The 16,890-nt window shown below is 40.1% G+C and overlaps 1 protein-coding gene across 5 annotated transcripts in view; it reads right to left on the bottom strand.

Annotated features, from left to right (window-relative positions):
* The window catches only part of SYNE3 (spectrin repeat containing nuclear envelope family member 3), a 79,886-nt gene that overhangs the window by 11,633 nt on the left and 51,363 nt on the right, over positions 1-16,890 (bottom strand). For 4 of the 5 annotated variants that reach the window (XM_085317490.1, XM_085317491.1, XM_085317492.1 and 1 more), the window contains 7 exons: positions 16,731-16,865; positions 15,792-15,953; positions 14,897-15,060; positions 13,807-13,933; positions 13,484-13,639; positions 12,803-12,952; positions 11,347-11,385 (listed from right to left, as the gene is read on the bottom strand). In XM_085317490.1, coding sequence (XP_085173616.1) covers positions 11,347-11,385; positions 12,803-12,952; positions 13,484-13,639; positions 13,807-13,933; positions 14,897-15,060; positions 15,792-15,953; positions 16,731-16,865 — 933 coding nt within the window. Of the gene's footprint in view, positions 1-8,370; positions 9,077-11,346; positions 11,386-12,802; positions 12,953-13,483; positions 13,640-13,806; positions 13,934-14,896; positions 15,061-15,791; positions 15,954-16,730; positions 16,866-16,890 lie in introns of those variants that run through there. The other variant, XM_085317493.1, reaches the window with a different exon arrangement.

The raw sequence follows: 16,890 nt of genomic DNA, 5'->3' as shown, positions 1-16,890 counted from the left end.
GAGGGGCAGAACGAGTCATTCAACCATGTTGTCCAAAGCAGAACTGGCCTTAGTATCCAGCCTGGCTGTTTGGTACACCACAGMTGGCTGAAGTTAGTGCTTAAACAATTTCTCTTAGGAGACTATTTCACTCTGAAGAAGTGTTTCAGAGAAATTCACTGCTGTACACTGTCTTCTTCCAGCAGGGAAACACTTCTGACTTAATAGCAGAAGAAAACAACTGCCATCTAGTCCACTCCATGGTTATAAATGCTCRTATCGCAGCTGCTAGGTGGTCTCCTCACAGTAAGCATAAGGCACAGAAGGYCTGCTTTAGCAACTCTCGTGTTAGTAGAAGGAGAGTGCTGATGCCCAGAAGACAAGAGCCAGCCTTCCTGTCAGCAGAAAAGAGCTTCAGGTTCAGCTCATAGTCACCTACTCAATGCAACATGCTCTTTGGACCCTGACATTGGGGCATATGAGGCTGGAGGCTAGAAAAAGGGCACTGCACTGAAGTCTGCCTCAATACCTCTTGTATCTCACCTGGTATGTCTTTACACTTCTACATGATGTAAGAGAATAAGGGAAAACACAACAGACAGTGAAGAGGACCTTAAAGTCACATTTACTGCTGAGCATCCACAAAGTTACRTATCACTTTGCACTGGTGCAAATCTAAAGTATCTCAGTTAACCTTCCAAGTGTAATCTGTATTTGCATCACTAGGAGAGAATAGATTTAGGACTACAGAGTTCAAGAAATATTAATTAAGAAGTAAAAATTCCATTGGCAGGTTTCCTGAATAGCTCCTGCCAATAAACTGAACAGGGCATTTCACAGAAAGGCCATATCCAACTATCTTTAAGGGAGTCCTAAAAAAAATGGGTCACAGAAACATGATTTACACACAGAATATAGAAATAATACTTAATGCTGACACAGCATTAGGCATCAACCTGCCTCAMAAATATCAGCTCAGAATATTCACTGAATTGGGATCCACATTTTCTGCAGGGCAAGTTAAGTCAAAGATGCTTAGGTTTCTATTTGAGCCACAGAAGATGTTAGTGCCAGAGCAAAACTATGGCTTCTGGCCTCTACTGGATGCCTTATTAGGCAATGCCTTCCTCCCACTAAAGCAACATCAGGACTGTCACTGACAAAATCTGCTATCATTGAWCACTTCTCATTCTTCTAATGTGCAGCAACATGACAGGGACATTTATTATAGCATCTTCTCTTTAAGGAATAAGGCCTTTTCTAGGTTTCAGAAGCTATTATTATTTATATTATTTATAATATATATAAATTATTTATAATAATTTATATTATTATTATTTATTAACAGAGTTAGTTCTACTGGTGGTAGGTCAGGTTGGAGTTAAGCAAAGAAATGTAAGCCTACTCTTTCTTCTACTTCTAAGATGTAGCAAGATTTAATTTTTATGTTGTTGCAGAGTAGGCTCCTATGACTGCATGACTGCTCAACAGTTCATTATGGCTGGGACTGTTAAAAAGGTCCTCACAAATTCAAGCAGGGAGTTAGAAACCCACCTCCCACTGACATGCAATTGTGACAAAGGCTGCCTGCCTTCCTTGGAGCACTTCAAACTCCTGCACTACAACTGCCCATCCTTTAGAGTTGATTTTGAATGACACCTCATTTTGAAACTGTTCTTCTCTTGCCAGACCAGATGCTGTGCCCATCTTCTCCTTTTGCCTATAAATCAGTGGGAAATACTGGGCTTTTCATGTTGTGTCTCATCTCTATTTCTGCCACAGCCCAGGAAGCAGGTGCCTTAACGTCATTCACGTTTGTCTTTGGCTTGCTAAGATGATCACACTACCAGTCAGACTAGTCACTCCAATTGCTCCTACCCCAATTCATTTACTGATGCAGCRTTTGATTCAGAGCAGGTCACTGGCAGTGGCTCTCTGTCCTGCTCTCTAAAGCAGAGACTATTACTGCAACTCTCAGAAGTGTGATGAGATTGAAATGCTATTTGTCAAATGCTTTGCTTTCAGATCTACAGGAAGGAGCTGTAAAATAGATCTGCCAGGGAAAGCTCTCCTTGGAGCTTCTGCCAGGCAAATTCTGGCATTAGATAAGTCAATGGAGGGACTTTCACCTGGAAGCAAAACTTCAGAGAAGGAGAAATAATTTTTCTTTATCTGCTGCTTCTCTCCTACCTCCTTGCTAGGGTTACAGGCATTTGTGTTTGATGAACTTTTGTTTTTGCTGCCCAGCTTCTCTATTTTGTTTGATCACACAGCAAGGTCAAAATCTTGTATTTCTGACTCCATTTGTTGCCATGGAAATGACTCTGCTATCACAAACATGGTATTACAATGTCTCTGCAGGACTGAAGATGAGGCACATATGAGCTGTGAGGGTTTGGTGCTTTCAGCAAATTTGCAATGATAAGCCCTTAATATATGAAGGTCTCAACTTCCACACACWGAAATCCATGGGAGATTTACCACTAACTTCAGTGTCTGCAGCAGGATTATGCACATAGACATCTAAATAAAGTGAGGATTGGGAACTACTTATTCATGGAGTTTAAAAGATACCATTACAAATGGATTCATTACTTATATGCCCAGGTTCTGATATTCCTGTGCATACGAATCCTATATTAGTCCTGTTGCTYTGTGCTGGCTGGAACTACTTTAGTGATATGAAAATTTTCAGTGGTGGTACAGCCAAAGGTATTATAGTTTAAGGACAGAAATTTTGAGGGAGAGAGAGTAACTTTTAATAGGTGAGACGATACAGTCGGAAAAAGTAGAGATTCTTTTGGGAACAGACTCCATCTCCTGCATGTGAAGAAAGCAGTATTTCAGTTTCACAAAGACTGAGTCAAGGTATTTTTTAGGCCTGTTCTGGGAGAAAGATGTTTTCAGGCTGTGGTGACCTGAGACGAGGGCACCAACARAGAATTCAGGAGGCCAAGATTCAGACCTCCTCTCTGCTGGACTCAAAGTGATGTAAATGTCTACTTTCAGTCAGGATCGCTTTCCCAACCTTTCAGAACATCTYTCTGGGTTAGGAAAGGACAGTATGACACAGTTTCAACTTTGCAAAAGAAAGCTAGAATATTTCATTTCCATATGAGACCAAATGTGGGAATCACAAAYCTTGCTATGCAGTGGAACTCCCCTTCTCCAGTCACTCCAGCTACTGGTGTTGGCAGAGCTACTAACCAGCGCCCTCTCTGTATGCAGTATGTGTGTCAGATCTAGGCTTCATAAAATATTCTGAAACTAAATCCTCCTCTAAGAAAAACTGGCAAAGCTCCAGTGAAGTCAATAGAACTTTAATTTCCACCATCTTAGACTAACAGCTGGAATACCTCGGTATTAAGCCGAAGTGTCAGAGACATTTTTGAAATGCACACAGAAAAGGAATAGCTTGATATTAAAAATGAAAATATACTTTAAAAGTTGACCAATAATAATGAACACCCCCCTTTTCTCTCCAAATACAAGGACAAACATGGACTGTGCTGGCTGTGAACATTCACATTGGTACTTGATTCATGTTTGGGCATTTGAATGACAAGCATTGGTTTAGATCTAGAGAGTCCTCAGCACTTAAATCTGTTTGCAGTTAATAACTCCTTACAAAATACACCATGAAAAATCACTTGGATGGGAAACAGCAGAAAAGCACTTTAGAACTTGCTACATAATGTTCCTATGTAAGTTGCTAAAGTGCTTTGCTATCGACCACATTCCAGAATATAGGAAAACACACAGTTAATCCAGCTATATGAGGGAGCAGAGGGATGTGACCTCTTATACCAAGCTCATTAGTGGGGTTTTGCTGCTGCTTGCATGTCACCAGCATGCCTAACAAAAGCCATACTTGCACCACTGAAGCAATGATTCAGTAGAGAAAAATGAAATAGCCTGGATTAATTCCTCTTATCTTAGAGAACTCCTGCTGTCCATGGATAAAGGGACCAACGACTAGTGTTCTAACACGGACATACAAATACACAGTCACGCTGCTTCATGGCGATGCTCTACCCAGCCCCGTATCCTCTATTCCGCAGCAATCACAGTAAACTGGCAAGCACCTAGGCAAGCGTAAATACCTTCCTTTAACATTCAGCTTCCAACTGCTTTCAGCTCAGGTAGTTTCCTGAGCCTAATGTGGCATGTCCAACGAGCAATACTCGACCTTTCTTCCAGGAACTTGTCCTGTCTTCCCCTGAACCTATGTAAACTTTTGAAGTTCTCAATGTCCCTTAACAAGGAGTTCCACAGGTTGATTAACCGTGGCATGAAGAACAAACCCCTTTTGTTAGCTTTGAACCTTGCTCCCAGTTCTTTTTGTGGAAGAGATGGAGGACAATCAACCCCTATCCATACTCTGCACTGCGCATGTTTTTGTAGACTCCTCAGGTGAGACAGGATGAATCCAGGCCTATATGTTCAAAGTGAGCAGACCACAACATAACTTTAACTCTAAGGGCTTAAATCACAGTGAGAATTGAGGAAGAACATTTTAATGTGAAGAACAGCTAAGTCCTAGCAGTAATCGCCTACGTGGGTTTGAACCCTATCACTTCACTATTCCTCTGAGAATAAGCAAAGCCGCCAGGAAGACAGTAAGAGCCTTCTAACATATTTCTCTTTTATTCTGAACAGGAGCATGCATTGATTTTTTTGGTGAGGCAGTTGCATTATCAGTGATATTTTGCCTCTAAAAGGTACTGTGTTTCTGTCCCTTGATGCTACTAGAGACTAATTCAGTTGCTGCTTACAGACACAGGGTGCTGCTAATGAGGGAAAAGTTCCTGGGGGTGCAAGAGCTGCTCTCTCAGACCAAGGCAAATTGGACTTTTACCTCTATGTGAGATAGTAGAGCTGTGCTTTTCATGAGTTTTCAACTTGGTAAGAGCACTGAACATTCCTCTTCTGAGAGGAGCAATATATTGCAAATCACAGCTGGTATTTTCAAGAGAAGAATCCTTTTTTTCTTGCTGAGTTTATAATTTGGGGGAGTTAGGTGCCCTGGCCCATACACAACTGAGTCCAATATGCTCTTCAACAAAGCTGGGGCTCTTTCCCATACAACACAGCAGGAACTGAGAGCTGAAAATTGCGGGTCTGAGGTATCTGGCCTCTGCAAAGGGATGCTTAGCCACTGAGTTCAGAACTGGACCTTTGTATGTAGATACAAGCACTGACCAGGTTAGACAACCTGCAGTGAGGAATGGTAAGGCCAGCTGGGACCCCTTGGAGTCCTGTGCTTATCATTCTCTATCTAATAAAGAGCTACCAGAACATACATGTGCTGAAGGGAGGTTAACTGAGGTCACATAAGCAATTTTAGTTCTGACATCTTCTATCTTCAGATTGCTTGACTTTGCAATGTGAACGTTTCTTTCAATTCTGAAGTGTATGTATTTAATTAAGAAAGTATACAGACGTATTAYAGGCTTTGTTTTCCCCCTTGGAGGACATTCTGGGGCACCTTAACACAGCTGGATGATAAGCTAGAATCTTTGATAACGGCTTGGTTTAAAAGAAAAGAAAAAGAAGAAACAGCCAGCAGTTTGTATCTAAAGTTTCAGCAGTAGCATATGGCAGATAGTTCAGAATTTTTGCCGCAAAGTCGCTTAGAACTAAGCACTCTGCCATATGCCACGGTGACACGAAGGGATTTACAAAGGCTCGCTTCTGCGTGCAGATACAGCACGACATACATTTAGGATAAAAATGCCAAAGGACAAGGGCCACGGCCTGACCACTTGAAGCAGCACCATATGTAAGGTACAGATTTCTTGAACATCTCCAGGCCTCAGCAACCACAAGAAGTCTCTCGTTTGGGATTCTGTACCTTCAACACAAGGGCAGTGAAAATTATTTGCTTTCGATCTGGAGAGCGTTTGATGTATGAAAAAAGTTAGGAAGCCCTGCGGAAGAATAGTAAAGGGGTATGTAGAATGGGTCACTACAAAGAYCTTAGTTCCATCCTATAAGAATATGGAAGGACAAACTTCCTCTGGGATAATTTTGAAGTATATTTTAGATCTAACAGCAGCCAATACATTAACGTGAGTCTCCTAGGGATCACAAGTGAAGTATCTGCAAGTTTCAGACCAGGATGAGAGTACTATTCAAGTAAGTACTCTGGAAATTCAGTCAGTATTAAAAGATGGATAGTCRTTCCTCGCTTTCATTGCGATCTCCCCAAAAAGTCACTGCAGAAACATTAAAGTGGACAATTTAAACCCACACATTTTGCTTGCTGTTTAAAATCTCAGCTGCTTCCAAAAATCAACTTGCAAGAGACTTTACGTAGACAGTTTAATCTTACACTCATCTGCAATGAGATAACATCTTTGCAGTTTATTTGGACTTTCCGGTTGCTTTCCAATTGCATGAGGATATACTGCATGCACACAGACACAACTTTACAGTTTAAAATAYGTTCAGTTAGAGTTCTAATTTTGACATATTAAGGTGTTAGATAATGGCAAACCTAGTCGCCTTTGCTTAAATGATAAATATTTTACTCATGATTTGTGTCAAGTTGTATTTGGAGGGAAATGGGAATTCAGTTAAAAACACAAATACCTAAACAGTTTTATATACAAAAGCAATGCAATTTATCCAAATATATTTTGTCCTTAAAAGCAAGGCTGTATTACTTTTAGAAGAGTTGTCTGCAGCTAGTGAACTGAATGACTATTTTCAGTTAGCATACCCGACACTTTAAAGGTAGCAGATACCTGTGACTCACATTAATTCAGGAAGCTAGGTAAGTAAAGGAACAGTTCTCAATTTCCAGCTTCCAGTTAGCCTTGTAATTTGAAATACACTAATTAAAATTGGACATAAAAAGAATAAAGCTGAAATGAAGGCAATAGTTTCTTACACCTGTAAAAGTGGATATTGATATCAAAAACTGGCTTATAAATTCAACAATATCTGTTTCCTACTGCTTTACAAGTGACTTCCCTCAATTCAAGGTTAAACTTTTTAAACACAGCTAATCCTACACAGTTGAATAGTATTTGCATTTTATTTAATCACTTAAAAATGTGATGGCTTACTTAAAAAAAAATCTAAAATGTATTCACATTAATATATTCCTTTTAAAAGTTTTTCTTATCTACTTTCTGCAATGGTGTTAAAAATATGTTCAAGGTATCTACTGAGTACTGGTTTCACCAACTACATATACTGCTAGTACCACGGTAACACTAACAGAAGGCAAGAACTAGCCATCTTGAGAACCAGGTATCTTCTCCGTAGTGYGACGGCACTGCGTTTGCAGTGAGAGCATCAGGAGGGCGCAAAAGTGGCAGAACGGGATCTGAGACAAATAAAGAATCCCTGCTTCCTAGCATTTTTCTGGCATCTCGGGATGCAGATTGCTAACAACGTTACGTCACAGAAATAGGTTGGACAGGCAGAGGCAGGCAGTCCCACCGCCGCAGTAAGGTGACGAGAAGCTCCCAGGCCAGCCAGAGGACGAAGGGAACGATGCTGCCGGCACAGCACATCTTGCAGCGTCAGCATCAGAACAGGCACAGGCAGGATTTTTAGCTCCTCTTTTTGGCTTAGGAAGTTTCTGTCCCAAGCAAACATCACTGCTGAGGGGAAATAAGTCTTTCTGCTAATTTTAAGTAGTTAGATACCCTTCCTCCTGTGTCTGGGCCACAATACAATTCCTAAACCAGGCAGGCAGAGCTGAAGGGATACAGTGATGAAAAGATACGGACCAGGTCTTCTGAAAACAAGATTGTCCCTCACCACAGTGAAGTGCTTGTGCTTGACCTGCAAACAGGGCCTAGCTCTCAACTTCCCTATGGTCCTGAAGTACCTGGGATTCATCTCTGCTTATATCCCATCTTTTTTATACAGATGGAATGTATTTCCTTTAGTGCTCTATAAAGGGAAAATAAAAAAAAATGAAGTGAAAGATAGCTTTTCCTAAGTATACCTTCTGTTTCACTAAAAATGTAATTGTATAGAAGATTTCAAATGACTAACACCCAGCAAGACTTCAGGAAAACAAATGAACCACACACTTTCAATAAAAAGACACTGTACAGTGACATGAACAGGTCCATGTGATGCAATACACTTCTGTAAATGGACTTTGTGCCTTGTAAAATTCCTGTCGTATCTTCAGTTGAAGAGAGTAGAACATATTACTGTTTTCTTCCTGGCAAACTGTGGCAGCTCTTGCTTTGCATACGGCTTTCTGAATGGCTACATTAATTTGATTGACTCCAGATCAATGGTGTCTCGGTGTTTCTAAATAAGATTAAATTACACACTCCTCCTGTCTACGTGTTAAAGGAGATTACTCTTAGCAATACCTCAAAGGAAGCAATTAGCTGACCACAAATGTAATGAATCCTAATTATTTTATTTGTACAAACAATARAGCCAGAATTATTTGTTTAGCAAGGAAATGTAATTACACTGAGAACTCAAGAAAATAAATCAAACAGCACTACCTAGGCCTGTAAATAATGAGCTTTTGACTTCCTATGTATGCTAAGAATTCTCATGGAATATTTTCAGTTAGCTGGGAGCTAGCCTTTGAAAGTAACATTCATCACAGTTATTATTTAGCATTTGGTTGATTATGTCCTTGAGTGTGCTAGGTGCCCTGCAGAAATATCCATCTACATTGCCCTGTCACTGGCACCTGCTAAAAATTCACTGCAGCCAGTGCAATTTCCTGCAACTGCTTTTTGTTAATCAACAAGAAGTTGCTCACATCGCAATCATTAGACCATACTGTTCCATCTAGGGGGACCAGCAGCTAGAAGCATGTCCTCAGSAAAGGATGAATGATCAGAAAAAAAGTACATTAATATACAAGGAACAGGCTCTATCTTGACCAACGTTCAGCCCTGCAGGCTAGGAACGGAATAAAAACTGAAGGCAGTGGAATGAGACTGGCTGCAGCTAGGTTGTCCTCTTCCTGAGGCTGATCTACTGCTGCAACAAAAAATTCGTTGTTCAAAAGTGAAAGATGAGCAGAGAGTCACTAGAGACTTCATACTGCAGAAAGCAAGATCAGTCCAAAACATCTGAAATTTTGTCTCCTCTTCTGATTCTGTGCAAGCCACAAGAAAGAAAGAGCTGACAAATTAGACAATCTGATCTTCAAACAGGGATCCACAAACCTTCCATTGCATGTAAAGTCACTGGATGTGGCAAATGCAGTGATGCAGCCCCCAACAACGTACACTTTCTGCAGATATTAACTCCGGAAATCAGTAGTTCTCTCAGGGCAGTTTCTTTCCCCATGGTTTCGAAAGGATACTCAAAATATCAAAAATACTTTTCTAATCTTTCACTCATTTTCTAACTACACTTTAAGCATTAATTCTGAATTTAAAATAAACTGCAAGGCCACCATTGGTTGGTTTGCTTTTCCCTTTCTCGCAGCCTGAATAGTGATGCACCCAAAGGGATCGACATTATCTTCTGGTTCTCTGAAGTGATGCTCAGTGGTCAAATGCCAAGGCAGGCTTATGTAACGGTAAGAGCCTTAGCTTGAGGTGGGGGGGAGCAAGACAGTTCAGCTTACAGCATTCAGACTCGGATTGCAGTGATACTGCTTAAATCCAGAAAAAATGCTCTGAACTCAGCAGAATCACACTGATGGAAGCAAGGTGTAAATCATGGCAACATTTGTTCTAGGTGGTGGGGGACTGCAAATAACTTGGTGCTAGGGGAGCCATTTCATTTATTCTTCTGAGCTATTTCAGTTTATCATTCTTTCCCACACTGAGCTGTTTCTGTTTTTGTCTAGTAGCTATTCAAATCTCAGAGAATGCTTTTTTGTGCTGCCTGGKATAGGCCTCATTGACAAACTTGTGCTGCCTGCCATTATGTTATTCTAGTATCCTTCTAGATTATCAGAAGACTTCAGTCTTCTTCAGAGAAGTCAAGGAGGAATGAGTATCACCCACRCTGAGCTGGTGGGACAGATGAATTCAACAATGGCACCTAACTGCTCAGTGGGGATGCAGTGATGCTCAAAGCCTATCTATTTTTCTTTTTTGCTATGAACGGCTCTAGTCAACTGAATCATATGAAAGCAGAGAACTCCTTGGTAGTTATTTTGGACTACTCCTTTAAGTCTTTTCTAGAGGAAAGCAGCACTGCTTAAGGTCTGGCTGCCTCCACATTAAGAATTAAAATGTCACATTGTTTTGCCAACCKGAAAAATTCTAGTGATCTTACCGTATGACCAACAGCACTGAATGATTAATGCTGAGCCAAACACGCAAAATGGAAATGCTTTGGGGATTACCAGGAAGGCTGAACTGTGGCCAAAATTATTCAGGAGATGCGTGAAAGGTACTCTGAATAGGTCAGTATTTCACTGGGGAAAAACATGGTAGATTCTATTCCAGCTCTGAGCACCAGAGGAGTAGCTCATCTGAACGAAGAAGTTGTGATCTTTGAGCATACTGAAGACGGTCAGTACAGTATGTTTTAACTACCGGTCTCTTTTAAAGAAATTTTGCAACAGGAGAAATCAAGGCTTTGATCTGGCTTAAAGTGATTKTGTGATATGTGCATACAGCACAATATTTACTTTGTACTGGGCAAATAAAGCCCTATTCTGTTCCTTCTAAAAAACAAGCGAAAGTGAGTTAACAGTGCAAAGTGGAAGCCAAGAGTGTCTATAARCAGAGCAAGTTCTGATATAGATGAAGGTCTCCATTCAATACTACTGAGGCCAATGGAAACACCCACTGACTTCAGAGGAATGGATGCTCCTTGGGCTTACTAAGAAGCTGGCAGTGTTTCATTTTCTTTAAGCTTGTACTTATTGTCTCTTGTACTGCTTTTGTTTCTTATGTCATCACTTCCAAGAAAAATTCCTTCACGAGAGGAATTCTGCTGCATTAGAAAGAAGGTGGACTGAATGATTCAAAGTACTTTTTTCAGAAATACCTAAAGGAATTAGGAGTCCCATTTTCAAAATTATTTTAGGCACTTAGCCCCTGAATCCTTTAGACAGAGATTTGGGCTCTTGCCTAGACTTTTTTGAAAAATGAATTGAGTGCCTCTAGCATGCAGCTGGGTGAGAGATGAGTTCCCCTAGTCAGCCTGAAGATAGATATTTAGCTTCTAGGGATATAGCAAGCACAGCTCAAGAGCAAAACTTTATGAGTAAAACAAGCTTAATATTCTTCCCTTTTAAAATGCAGAAAAGATAAATTTCCTTTTTACAGTATTTCAAAGAGATGCTCTTAACCATCAAATTAGTCTCAAGAATCTTTTTTAAAAGTCTAATTTAACATAATGACCTGTGAAATGCCCAATCAAACTTTTTTTTTTTAGCTTAATGATAGGAAACTCTCATACCTTTCTGAATCTGTCTGGTCCTTCCAAAGACCTAGGAGTCTGTTAAAAAAAAAAAAGAAAAAGAAAAGAAAAAAAATATATATATATAAAAAAAATGCATGAACTTCAGATCCTAGTGGYGCCTATAAATGAATATTCTCCTCACTGGGGGTAGTTCTTTCACATTCATGGTCATCTGGATAGAGTGAACCAGCAGGTGATTTTTATTTAATGAGCTTTTAACACGCATTAGGAAGACGGCTAAAATGGTTTCAGGTTCCTGACTATTTGAATCAGATGCAGAGTTCTTGCAGCAATAGCTTTGATTTTACTGACCCCTATTGATAATACTTATGTTTACACAAGGTATTTAGTTAACAAAACATACCTCATTATTAGCAATTACACAGTTCATATAAATATGCTATTTATTGATAGCGGTCATGTTCATTTTCCATGCAATTTAAAGGATTTGTGTTCTGGATCAACTTTGGATTTGAATCCAAAGTTTCTTAGAGAGGAAAAATTTGATGCCTCAAATTTTAGGTTCTTGAGTTCAGATATCATACAAAGTATATGGAAAATATACACTTTATACAGTTCTACATACTTACAAAGTATGTAGAGAGTGCCAAATGTACAGTGGGGAAGTCTAATCCCCTGATTAAGGTATCTTGAACTTGAACAGACAAAATAAATTGTTACGCTAGAAAATCTTACTTAGTAATTATGTATACATATGCTAAGAAACTGGAAATACCTTACAGCGTGACTTGGAATATCTTGGTATAAGTTCTGCCATCCTCAGTATGTCTTCTATGTATACTACCTTGAAAAGTTCTTTAATCTTTTGGTTCTCATATTAAAATACACTGCGGTTGTCCTTTAAAAATACATTCCAAATTCCTAGCCCATGAAAGTTTCACAAACAAAGTACCTAGCAATAGGTCCTTCTCTGTAACTTCCTGAGTCAGTTCAGTCAGTCAATGGCTACTCTGATCACTATGTCTCACAGCAGGAGACAAATAATGAACACTGAATATATTCTTACTGCAGGAACTATTTAAAAGAATTCAGTGGAAAGTGTTCTGCTGAGAAATGGCCAAAAGCTGGAAATCCAGAATAAGATTCCTTTATATGCCCCAAATGAGGTGTAAATACAGATTATTCACACACACAACCACACAGTCTCCAACTGTGTCTTTGACAGTGACCAATTGTTACTTTATTCTGAACACTCTACTTTGAAAAATATTCTGAGCATTGTTTACATAAGGAAAAAGACAATGCAGGACTTTTATTTTCATGCAAGAATGCTTGTGCTTACATTTATTGTACTGCCTGTACTGGTAGTTATCAAGGCTTTTTAATTAAGCACACACATAYGTGCTCTTTAAGTGGGACTAGCAACATGTAGCAACCTAAAAGAGCAATAGCAGAGATCTACAGTGACTGTAAGTCAAGTGCTGTCACCTACCGGCAAACTGAAGGACTCTTTCAGTTTAGATTTGTAGAGCATCCATCGGTAACGCAAGTCCTCCAGATCTTCAGAGCTTCCAATAACAGGATGAAGACGAAGAAGGTCTTCAAAGCGACGCTGACCATCAGGAACATGAGACTGGAGCTCCTGCAGGAAAAGACAAGGTCATCAGCAACTAGGAATTTGAACAAGACCCCACTTTCATAATCTAACACTTAAAAGAATAGGAGCACTAAATCAAATTATTAAGTACTCTGCACTAGCATATTTATCTTTGTGATTACTTTTTTGGCCTGAAATGGTACAGATGGTCCACTAATCTGCAGAACTCATTTGTCCCTTTCGCTCTTACAGCTTCCATCGTTGYTACCTCCAACTGCATTCAACAGAAAGGAAAATACTGAGGCCAAATACTAGACACTGGTTTTAACCAGCTTCTTTTAAACACCTTTGCCATACCAGCTACAGGCCAGGCTACTTCCTTCCCTTCTACCACTCTGGCTATGACAGACCTTCCTTAATAAAGTAGTAAAATACTTGTCTTAAATTACTGAGACTTCTAGCCTCTCTTCTCTCTGTGGGTCTTCTAGAGCAGGTAGTGCAAGATGCTTCTTTAATTCTGAGAGAATTTTCACTGACTGCAACTTTCATCTCCACCTTCATCCTCTGAAAACTAACCTCCAGCTTGTTGTATCGAGCCTTAATTTCCTCCACAGAAGATGACTGCAGAGCAAGAATTTCAGTCAGTTTGGTGTTTTCTCCTTGTAACCACTCTTCAAAGTCATGTAAGAGCTTAAGGTGGCTGCTCTTATTTCGCCATTCTCCTATCCTTTCCTAGGTTACAGAGAAGCAGGAATAAAAAAAAGTCCTTTTATGTCACGCACATCTTCCAAATGCCCAACTGCAAGATCTTCACCTCCAAGCTTGTAACCCATAATATCAGATGAAGCCAATAAACTTGTTTTTGTGAAGCTGACAAGAAAGCAGAGTCCTTCTCTCACCTGCTTGTGACTGGAATCTACACCCACAGGACGGAAGGCTATTCCAGACTTTTGTCTGCTGTCCACAAAAGCTATTTTCTTCTTCTTATCAGTTACTGGTCTATTTAACTGCCATTGTTTGAGAAGGCTTGAAAACACAAAACCAGAGATATCAGTGCAGTCACACAGTTAATGATGAGATGATATCCACATTTTGACTAGGGCTGTGGGGGACAACTCTAGAGAAATAACAGTCTTACTATTGCAGTTATTTCTAAMTTCTTATCAACAAAATAAGATGAAACTACGAATGTCCCAGAGCAGCACTAGTTCTCCAGTTCTAACGCTTTCATTAGACTGTTTTGTTTGTTTTAGTGGGGTGAGGGTTCGGCGAGGAGGAAGAGGGAGACAAAAGCCCCACACCTTGGCAATATACCTTCTGATCCAAAACCAGCAAGTAGTAAAACCAGGCTTGACTCAATTTAATCAGTCCATTTTCATGCTGTTAACTATTCTGTAACTATTTATGTATGAATATACACACATTCACACATGTAGCATGGCACTAAATTTTAATACAGACTAACAAATCTGAATAGCAGTTAGATACTGCACAATGGGGCCAAAATAAATGAAGTGTACATCTGTCAGCTAAGGGAGGATTTTGGCTCTACTAAGAGCAGGTTTGCAAAAGGCACAGATTCCAGTGCAGAAGCAGCCTCCTTGGAGATATTCCCAGATGAGACATAGGAGAACTGACAGATAAGGCACAACAGCAGAAGCCAGTGGGTCTCTGTCCTATTCTCTCTGCAGTGTGGACCAGCTCTATGAGGGTAAGTCAGGCCCTAAGGACATATTGCCTACTCCAAGTGTGATGAGAAGGTAGCTTCAGAGATTGCTCTCATCCCTGGATTCCTCAAAGCAGTGTTGTTTGAAAATTATGGTTTCCAATTTACAAGTGGTTAAATAAAATCTCAACTTTCTTCCCTAGTGTTGTAACATAGCCATTCACTTTCACAGCGCAGAACATGAAGTACAAGTGTGTCTAGTCATACAGCAGGAAAGAGCATCCCCTTGAAATAGTAGGAGGAAGATGTACATGACCACTTACTTGTTTGCCACATCTCTGAGTGGGCTCCAGGACTCCTTCAGTTGATTTAGCTCTGCCTGGATATGGGCAGTCTCCTCTGGGGAAGATTTCTCCATGACTAGCTGGCCATGAGCTTCCACAAGGTGCAGCTGGATCTCCTTATCTGGAAACTCAGCTAGCAATCTCTGAAACGTACAGCCCTTACAGTTACTTCTAGGTATCCTGGGTAAAGCAGTCTATGTCAGACTGAAGGCCATGTTCAGTCCAGGACTATGCTGGTTCTGTTGATACTAGCTAGAAAATACCTATCGGGGAAAAAAAATATGCTGTGGATTCTCGCAAAGAGTTGACACAGGTCAAAGAGCTGATGGAAAAATTTAAAGGGGGAATCTGTCAGTACATCCCTGCTGCAATCTCCCTACGAGGTATCTTGGTTTCCTCTATGAAAACAAAAGTTGCTAGCCAAAGTAACCCACAGTGATTCAAGCATGCAAAATACTGCTACACAGGGAGAAGACAGCAGCTGAGGGGGAGCTTAATTCAATACAAGTATAAGTTCAATACAGTATAAGGTTAGCTAACAAAGTAATGTTCACTGTATTGATTCAGGCATACAGTGAAAGGTGAGTATTGTCCAGAGAGACTACCCTGGTAGGAAGAACTCTTTTTAAGACCACTTCTTTAATAATACGTTAGCCATTTCAGAACCTCACTGTTCTTTTCTTTTACTTAGATCCACACCCCATGGCACAACACAAAGCAGCAGAGAGGCAGCTGCAACCAACAGTTGTCTAAGGAGGAACAAACCCCTATCACTCTCCACAGCCAGGAGCTTCTTGCTATAAAGCCCCTTCCCCCAATGTCTAAATGCTGCAAAGTGAGTAATCAATATCTTAGATTAAGATGCTTTCCTCACCTTAAGGTCTGCCACCCTGCCCTCGATGCTCTGCTCCCCATCAGCATGCTGGTAAGAGTTTAGTTTCTCGGTGGTTATTGTGATCCACTGCTGGAGGTCAGAGAGTTTGTCACTGAACGCCCAGTACTTCTGAATGTGCTCCTCACTCTGCTGTATCATCATCTACAATTGATAAAAATGTGTCAGCAACTGAACACAATCAGAAGGCAGTTTCATTAGCTGGTCCAACACTGTGACTAATGGCACAGAATCTCATGAAGAGAAAGGGACCCCCCCCCCCAAACTATTAACAAGACACAAAAGCTTTAGCCTTTAGCATCAATGACACAGAAGACTTTTCTACAGGCCCCTGCAGGTCTGAATTCAACCACGTGGAGGGGCATTAAGCACTAGAATAACTACCTTTCTTTTCAGTGGACAAAACATAAAGAATGAGATTTTTTTTAATACCTCAACCAATGTTACCTACATTTGACACTTTCAACCACAGAGAATTGTATAGACAAGAAAACTTCTATGCTTTTTTTTTYCCTTTTGATAAAAGTCCAGTTTAGAAATAAATGAAATTACTGAAACTTAAACTAGATTTCCACAATGCGTATTAGGGTTAACATTTTATTATAAATAATTTTATGCTGACCTACATAACTAGAGGTCATTTGAGAGGCTCTTCTAAGATTGCTTTGGAAGGAAGTTTTATAGGTATGTTTACCAGCTACAGAAAGCCTCAGGTCAAAATGAGTACTTACACAATAGCAACACTTTTTTCTCATTAGCTTTTAGGTTACATAAAGTTATACAGTTTTGTATAGCTTTACACATACACACAGCAGTGAATGCTGGTACACTCTCATATGATAAAATTTTATTTATTTATCTATTTATTTACAGTGGCAACTGCTAACTCCACAGGCAGCTAAAAACTCTTCCTTATGTTACCTCCAATGATCTCTTCAGGGCCTGAGAGTCAGATGAAAGCTGGTTCATTTCATGTCTATGTGTGGTATTTGACTGAACRAGCTTCTCTACTTCTTCCATTTGAATTGCAAGCTCTGCCAAATCATCTTGGAGCATCTGCAGAGGAAAAGACAGATTACAG

This window comes from Rhea americana, unplaced genomic scaffold, assembly GCF_003343005.1.
Source record: "Rhea americana isolate MKP2758 unplaced genomic scaffold, rheAme1 scaffold_5, whole genome shotgun sequence".
Lineage (NCBI taxonomy): Eukaryota > Metazoa > Chordata > Aves > Rheiformes > Rheidae > Rhea > Rhea americana.
Note: the sequence above shows the minus strand (reverse complement) of the source record. Positions and strands in the feature narration are given on the sequence as shown.